Source organism: Podarcis cretensis (assembly GCF_951804945.1).
Source record: "Podarcis cretensis genome assembly, chromosome: 6".
Classification (NCBI taxonomy): Eukaryota; Metazoa; Chordata; class Lepidosauria; order Squamata; family Lacertidae; genus Podarcis; species Podarcis cretensis.
This window is the reverse complement of record NC_137175.1, coordinates 52,868,625-52,877,549: the sequence shown is the minus strand read 5'-3', so window position 1 is coordinate 52,877,549 and position 8,925 is coordinate 52,868,625. Positions and strand designations below refer to the sequence as shown.

Here is an 8,925-nt window from a genome sequence, read left to right as displayed (position 1 = left end):
GTAGCCCATGAAGGAACATGACCCTTGGGATGAAAAAAGATTCCTCGCCCACACCATGAGGCACTGGAGCAGGTGGATAATTCAGTGGGTCCTGGATGAATGTGACTTAACAGCTACCATGTTTTGAGGGCAGCAGGAGCGGAATCATATGTTTATGCAATTGCCAAAACCAGGGATGAAACCAGGAAGCAAGCAGAGGGCAGGAGGCAAACTTGGAAGATTTTATACTCATTTAATTAATGTCAATGTAGTTTACAAACGGGAATGACAAGTACCTTTTTATAGAATATACATCGACACACAATCATAGACACAACTTGAATATCACCTTGTGCAGCTGGGAATCTTTGGGCAAAGATAGTTCATTTCTTTTTAAGCTTTTTGAGGACGAAGTCACAGAGTTTTGCAAAATGTGCCTCACTCCAGAGGAGGTAACAAGTCCTTGCATCTTCCCATCAGGTCTTCTCTCCCCTCCCTACCCTCTCAAGAAAAAAAGCAGGGACAAATCAACTTTAAAAATAAAGCCTACTAGTTATATGTGGTTTATATATATTCATTTGGCTTAGTGGTGGTCCACAGGACCAGAGAAAGCTCATTGTTCCCGGACTGGGAAATCAAAAATGAGCTGCCTCAGCACTGCCTATTCTGAAACAGATCTGGGAGAAATATAGCTCTGTCCTAAATGCCTGAGCAGAGATTGCTTGTACAAGGTGAGCAGGTTTGGGTGCAATTCAGACATCCCCACCATGACAAATTTCATTTGATTGCCTTTAGGAAGGCTTAAGTGCTATACCAGTGGAGGAAGCCCCATCGTGAGCAAAGGCAGTTGCTGAAACTTTGTGCCTTTTGCAAACTATTGCTACCTATTTATGATGCCAATCGACTGCTGCTTGAAAATGTGTTTCTCCTGTTAATACAGGCTGCAGATGGCCCTTCCTCAGACTCGTTCCTATGTAGCAGCAGTCAGAAACACTTTGAGTGAGACATAGCAGTTCAGAAGTTCTTTGGACACAATGGAAGCTTAGAATTTTGCGGTTGTAACCACTATGGTGCCTGCCAGCTGCTAGGGGACTGCCAACTCACATCAGCCCCAGCCAACATGGCCAATGGTTAGGGATATTTGGAGTTGTAGTCCCAATATTTGGAGGGCACCATATTGGCTGTGCCTGCTCTAAGGGTATGAAACTATTTCCCACTAGACAATAGTGTGTGTTGAACAGGGTGAAGTCAAACAGCAAGGCCCTGCTGATAATAGCCATTTCCAGCTTGCATTCAGTAGACAGCAGTAGCACATTATCAGCCAAATTGCAACAGGAATATGGAATCCTGTACTGCAAAATACAACTCTCTTGTGGTAGAAGTCTCATTCATATAAAACCAATCCTTTTGACAACAGCATGACTGACGATAGCCAGATGTTTTAGTGCAACCATGACTTTCTAGTGCTTAAGTCACAGATTAGAGAAAAAGAACAAAATACCTTGCAGGATATCCCAGAGCAGCAGTCTGCCTCAGTTTAAAAGGTGATTCATGACAGGGACATTTGCCTACCCAAATTATTGCCAAGCAAAGTGCTTGCTTCCCCTTTCAAGCTTCCGGCAACCCTGTAAAATTTCCCTTGGGTGGAATGCAGGCGGCTTGTTTGGCTATGTATTTAAAAATGTCAGTTGCTTGTTTCTGATTAAGGCAGGTAGTAAGCAGAATATACGTGAGCCACAGCTGGAGATATTTTCAAATGCAGAACAGGGGTCTGAGTAAAAGGTTGATGTCACGAACGCTGCAGAAACAGGCAAAGTGGGATTAACTGAATCCAACCTTGTGTGGACCTGCCTGGGCTGAGTTCCACTATTGCCACAGTACAAGTAGGAGAGATAACAGGAGGAAACGAAACCAGTGTCACAAAAAGCCAACACATACCCCACTTTATTTTCTCTTCAAAACTGGAATTTGATGTTTTACTGGACCTGAACCTCTGAAAAACTAGGACATCATGCTGCACCTGCACGGAAAAGCATTTCAGAGCAAGGCAGACTGGCAGTGGCTGGGCATGGCAAAACAGTATGCCAGAGTGATACAGAACCTGCCTGACTAGTGAAACACATCATCTTTCATGAGGAAGTAGAATGGAGGAAGTGCTAGAGTACTTCCTGTGCCCCCACCCCCCGCTCAGATACTGGGTGGCTAGAATATGGTGTTTTTTTCAGCTGTTTTTGCATTTACTCTTGCATTGCAGGAAGAGCTACAGAGCAGGCACAGAGGCAGGTGAATACAATATGCTTGAACTAAAGAGGACTTCAGCTTTTAAGAGAGAAACTCACAGCCCTGAATTCTGATAACCACCACTGCCAACCTATTTTTTGCTCCTCTGTCTTCATGTAAACTTCTGTCCTTTTCCCAGCTGGCAATGGGGTAAAGCATTGTAAGCCTGATCTGCAAGTTTCTTGCTTTCCCCTCAGTGAAAAATTAAAACTGTTTCAGTGTGATAAAGATTTGATAAAAAGAGCCCATTAGCTACTTTTCCCTACTTCCCCCAGAGGTTGTGTTACGGGCAAAAACTACAGCTGTTACTAGAAGCTGTTAACGTCATATCTGAATGAGGAAATATACACCACAGAACATTAAACCATTTATATTATATATATGTATAATATATATATATATTTATATTTCTTTTAAACTAATGACTTTAATGCCAAAACTTTGTAGAACCAAGAAAAATATGGGTTTAATGTTCTCTGCTTATTTTTTTCTCTTTTTTAAAAAAAGTACAACCCAAGAACAAAGGAAAAAATAAAAGGGAAACATATTAGTATGTAATGTTGGAGTCTATCCCATTTATACACAACATTGTAAACATATAGTCTATATTACATGTGCTTCATTCTGCCTTTGTGGGTTTGCAAGTGTAGGCTCTCTCTTTCTCTCTGACTTCTAAAAAAACACTAGAACACCACAAAAAGGGGAGGGGAGAGAACACAAGTGACAGGTTATGACAGTTCCTGCTGTGGAAGATCCAGTCCCTACTTGAGTTGGCATGTGGGGTTGGGCCAGGTTGGCTTGTCAAGACACTCCCCTGGAAAGGCTTGAAAGTCGTCCAAGATGGAACCTCACTCTTGAAGAAATAGGACAGGTGTGGAACATCAGTCTGTAAAAAAAGGCGGGGATTCACAATAAGGATTCTGGTTTGGCCTTCCCGTGGAGTTGGCGGCACCAGTGACAGGTTTGGAAGCAGAGGCATTGCGCTGCTCCCTCAGCCTCTAGTTCACATTTGGAGTCTAGGTTTTGTTTTCAAATGTCTTTCATTGTTGCTGCCATTTCTTTCCCCCAAATCCCTGGTCTGAGCAGCCATGTCCTTCATAAGTAGATACGCCTGAGGTCCCCTGGAGAGGTGATGGTATTGCACTGAGGGCACAGCTTCTTGGCACCCTGTGGGAGATAAAGAGGGAGAAAGTTAGAAAGAGAAAGAACCCTACCTCAAACGCATCACTATAGAGTAAGAAAGGGAAGCAGTCAGAAGTTACACATTATTTCCCATAATTGCAGGAAGCAGACTATGTGAATTAGACTTCAATCTAGGGAAGAGGCAGACTCTCTTTCCTCACATAAAGCTGCTACTAATGGCAGCTGGTAGCAGACCAGAAGAGAAATGAAGGACCTGACGCATAGTTTATTTGCTACCATCGTCTTTTTGCTTTCATTTTCAAACTGACTCCATGGGCCACTTCTCACATTACTTGTTCTGGCACTGGGCCCTCAAGGCTATCCCTCACACTTTGTCGGCTTCAGAGTAAAGCTGTTCCCAACAGGCAGAGCAGAAAGCACAAAGATGGGAAAAACCATGGCACATGTATGAAATTAAATGTGTGTTCAAAATATTTTGGCAAGAACCAGGTTGATAGAGGAGATGGAGGAAAATGCTTGAGAAGTAGAGGCGTTTTTGCTGCCCAGGTATGATTCATCTTGCAACACTGAATGCTGGAAACTTGAAAGGTGCTAGAAAGAAGGAGCTCCAAAATGAAGTCACACAAAGTCAGTTCTGTGATTGCTGAATACGCATAGTCTGACTACAGCCTCTGAGAACCTTATTGGGATCAATTCCAATCAGTTACCTCCGAGGATGTGGACAGGCTGCTTGGACGAGTGAAACCAACCACCTGTCTCCTTGATCCTTGTCTATCCTGGCTTATAAAAGCTAGCCAGGAAGGGCTGGGCAATGGGCTTCGTCGGGTGGTGAATGCTTCTCTCTGTGAGGGAGCCTTCCCAGACCTGCTGAAAGAGGCGGTCATTAAACCGCTTCTTAAAAAACCATCTTTAGATGCTGCCAATATAGCCAACTATCGCCCAGTCTCAAATCTTCCATTCTTGGGCAAGGTGATTGAGCGAGTGGTTGCTGAACAACTCCAGGCATACCTGGAAGAAGCGGACCATTTGGATCCCTTCCAGTCAGGATTCAGGCCTCACGATGGGACTGAAACTGCCTTGGTCGCACTGGTCAATGATCTCCGGCTGGCTAGGGACAAAGATGAGAGCTGTTTCCTAGTTCTGCTGGATCTCTCAGCAGCTTTTGACACCACCGACCATAACATCCTTCTGGATCGTCTAGAGGGGCTGGGAGCTGGGGGCACTGTTATACAGTGGTTCCGCTCCTTCCTCCTGGGCCGTGTTCAGAAAGTGGTGGTGGGAGATGAGTGTTCAGACCTCTGGGCTCTCACTTGTGGGGTGCCTCAGGGTTCTGGCCTCTTCCCCCATGCTTTTCAACATCTACATGCAGCCACTGGGAGAGATAATCAGGGGGTTTGGGCTGGGTGTTCATCAGTATGCGGATGATACCCAGCTCTACCTCTCTTTTAAATCAGAACCAGTGAAGGTCTGGAGGCGGTTGGAGGATAGATGGCGGCTAACAGATTGAGGTTGAATCCTGACAAGACAGAAGCACTGTTTTTGGGGGACAGGAGGCGGGCGGGTGTGGAGGACTCCCTGGTCCTAAATGGGGTAACTGTGCCCCTGAAGGACCAGGAGCACAGCCTGGGAGACATTTTGGACTCACAGCTGTCCATGGAGGCACAGGTCAAATCTGTGTCCAGGGCAGCTGTGTACCAGCTCCATCTGGTACGCAGGCTGAGACCCTACCTGCCTGCGGACTGTCTTGCCAGAGTGGTGCATGCTCTAGTTATCTCTCGCTTGGATTACTGCAATGCACTCTATGTGGGGCTACCTTTGAAGGTGACCTGGAAACTACAACTAATCCAGAATGCGGCAGCCAGACTGGTGACTGGGAGCGGCCGCTGAGACAACATAACACCGGCCTTGAAAGTCCTACATTGGCCTTGGTCCAGTATGTATACCTGAAAGAGCATCTCCACCCCCATCGTTCTACCTGGACACTAAGGTCCAGCGCCGAGGGCCTTCTGGCGGTTCCCTCACTGCAAGAAGCCAAGTTAAAGGGAACCAGGCAGAGGGCCTTCTCGGTAGTGGCACCCACCCTGTGGAACGCCCTCCCACCAGATGTCAAAGAGAAGACCAACTACCAGACTTTTAGACGACATCTGAAGGCAGGCCTGTTTAGGGAAGCTTTTAATGTTTAACAGACCACTGTATTTTAATATTTTGTTGGAAGCCTCCCAGATGGGTGGGTATAAATAAATTATTATTATTATTATTAATCCCTTCAATAACCAAAGACAGAAAACTCATCTTCCATTTGAACAGACATAAAGAATTCATCTGCACCACTAAGGGAAACAAACCTGGGCAAGGAAAAAGGAAGCTGAAAACTGAATGAAGCAAAACAATGGCTGACACAATTTATCAATTAACCTAACAGGTCGGGGTGTTAACTTAAGTCTCTGAATATGGGTCAAGATACGCCAGTCATCATCTGATTTGGCAGGTGTGACAGACAGCAGATGAGAAGAGCGACAGGCAACACTGTATGTGTCTTTTTTGAAAGCAAATGCAGCCTAGGACATCAGCTAAGAAGTGCAATGAGAGGGAATCAAATATTAGCACCTAACTTTAGAAAAATGATCAGTTCATCCTCTGTCTGCAATCCAACCTCCCTTTTGTGGTTGTGAATGCGCCATGTAGCTCTGGAATCACAGGCTGTAATTTTTGAATGGTGTACACTACTTTGTTGTATTTTCACAAAAGTGTCACTTATAAATATTTAATTAAATGGAGAAGATATGTAAGAGGTAGACTCTGAGAACTGTATAATACAGAGGCAATGGAATTAAGTGATGAAGCTACCAGGATTTAAAAGATTAGTAGCCAAAGGTAGTTAAAATTGTAAAACAATCTGAGCAAAATCCTTTGATAAGCAATCCCAAGATTTTAAAAACAAGTACTATATTACTTCACCCCATCTGCCTTAGTACGTCAATATACACAAAGTAGAGGCATATACAGTTGTTGCTAGAGGAGGGAGGAAAGACCCTGCCAAATCTGTGCCTGCAGCTAGATTCCCCTGTGCTAGTTGCCCCATGCCTCCTTGATCAGCAACAGGTCTAGTAAACCACTATGCTGAAATCAGTGCTGGCTCCCAAGTAGGTAGCCATCATGGCTGCAGAGAACATGAAAACATCAAGTTTATGCTACATGCTTCAGTAGCTGAACTTAATGGCTCTCTCAGAACCACTCCCACCCCTCTTACCTCTACCATGTCTTATGAGCCCCAACCCATATTTCATGTTACCTATATACCAATCGTGATTATGCAACAAAATGTAACCCAATGAGCTTCAGGTATTGGAAACTTGTCTCAATTTTTTGTGGATGATGTAGCCTAGTTTATAACAGCAGATGCTATGAGGGTAAATGAAATATGAGTTATAAGGGTATTTTGCACACAAAAAGGTAAGCAAGACAAAGGTTGCGGACTTATACCGACCTACTCTGAGGAAGCTTAACATGAACAATTTATTCCAAGAACAGATCTCGCCCCAGCCCACCCACCCCAGTCACAGAGAGAAACTGCATTTTGAATGGCAAGCTACAAGGCCTGCTGATTACATCCAGGGATGTGGGCTATGCGCAACAGAAGTTTAAGGCACTCACAGGCTCACTCTTCTATTTAAACATTTCTCAACCCTGCATATAGTACTCGTTACAGAAGCAATTAAACAAGCCTCTCACACATGCCCTGGCATGGAGCCAGTGAAAAAGGACTTCCTTCCCCAACCCCATCCTGCTCACCTGCCAGCTGGGGTTACTAAACTTTTCCCTTGAAATAAAAATACTGTGGAATAATAAGCCACACCTGTTGAACATGGAAAAAAATATCTGAAATGTCCTCCTGCTCCTTTCATCGTGGCCCCATGGAAAAGCCTTGATGGGTAACAGCAGTGTATGCTGCACTGAAGGCCACCTCAGCTTTTCCGTTATAAACCCCCGTTTTCCAGGGTTTATAAAACCCGGCTGCAAAACGTAGCTCCGGGGCTGAAACACGGCACCAAAAAGGAATGATGAAGAGAAGGGTTTTATTTGCCCCCACGCATTCTTAATTAAATTTTGGCAAGTGATTGATCTAGAATGCAGGCTAATCACTTTGGGGAGTTTTGAAAAATAATGAGTACTACCCACTTTGCAAAGTCATTATATCTCACACTATGTCAGGAAGGAACAGTGCTTTGAGAACATGATGGAGAATTTTCTTCAAAACCTGGAAAACTGAACATTTGCAGCGCACGATAATTCCTTTGCCTAATCTGCAAAAGAGGCGGGAGCTTTGCCATTGAAGAGATTAGAGAGAACAAATTTCACTCAAAGGTTACAAGCTCATCAATGCCTTGCCTAAGAGAACTATGCAATCACCATGTTATGGATGGGGAAAAAGAGGAACACATACCAAAGGAGGGAGAGGACCAAGACCACAAGATTCTGGAGGGGCAAGAAGCATAATCATGATCCTAACACCTGAGCTATGCCGTTCACCCAAGCCTGCATAGGGTGTATGGAGGAAAAGAGAGAGGAGAGATGCAGGGAAAGGTTATAAGAACAATGTACTCATCGGGGTGAGGTTAAACGCCCTGGCTTATCCTCACTGACACTTCTTTCCTTTTCTTTCACTTTCCCCCTATATGTCTTGTCAATTTCTGCATCAAGATTTTTATTTTTTCTGTAAAGGGCAGAAATCTCTCAAGGGTAATCTCCCAGGAGCCACATACTGGGCAGTGGGCATGGCCAGAAGCAAGAATGGGCAGGCCATCCCTTCTCCCTTTCTTCAAATTGCCTACTTTCTCCCTGCCCAGCAGGCAAGCCAGGAGAGGGGCAGATAACTCTTACTATAGTTCTGTACTGATCAATTACAGGGGACCCACCTCCCATTTCCATTGTTACCTTTCAGCTTGCTTCCTTCAACACCCCATTCTCCTTCTGTCCCTCTGGGCTCCCCCACCCACATGAGATTAGGCCAAGGGACACAGGCTCCTCACTTTTGCTCTAGATTGTATGCTGCAGTCAGGGGTCTACATTGTTTCTAGGGTTTGCATACCAACTATCAGACACTTGATGCATGTATCTTCAACAGAGAGGAGAAGGACTCTGGGCTAAAACAATTCAAAATCCTGCACAAAAACTCAAATCTATCTATGAATGAATACAGTCATATAATCCATGCATAAGTTACATATATTTAGGCATCAGGCAAGACATTCCTCTACTCCCACATCTTTGGGCTAACTGAAACTATCTATGGCCTTTTAAACTGTGTGCATATGGGGGTATTGTTTTTGTTTGTTATTGTGGTATGTTTTGGTGTTTTATATTGTAAACCTCCCTGTGATCTTTGGCTGAAGGACAGTATAGAAATTTAATAAATAACAATAATAAATTTGCTTGGGCTCTATGCAGTTCCAGCATTTTGCTGTTTTTAAAGAGTTTTGAATATTTGAGCAGTATACACTTAAAAAGCTGCCTTATTCTGAA

At 44.2% G+C, this 8,925-nt stretch overlaps 1 protein-coding gene across 13 annotated transcripts in view; it reads right to left on the bottom strand.

Annotated features, from left to right (window-relative positions):
• Positions 1–212: 212 nt before the first annotated feature.
• Positions 213–8,925, bottom strand: part of RNF220 (ring finger protein 220) — a 345,317-nt gene continuing 336,604 nt past the window's right edge. For 12 of the 13 annotated variants that reach the window (XM_079980326.1, XM_079980329.1, XM_079980325.1 and 9 more), the window contains one exon: positions 213–3,426. In XM_079980326.1, coding sequence (XP_079836452.1) covers positions 3,355–3,426 — 72 coding nt within the window. In that variant the 3' untranslated portion in view covers positions 213–3,354. Of the gene's footprint in view, positions 3,427–7,846; positions 7,939–8,925 lie in introns of all 13 variants that reach the window. The other variant, XR_013839873.1, reaches the window with a different exon arrangement.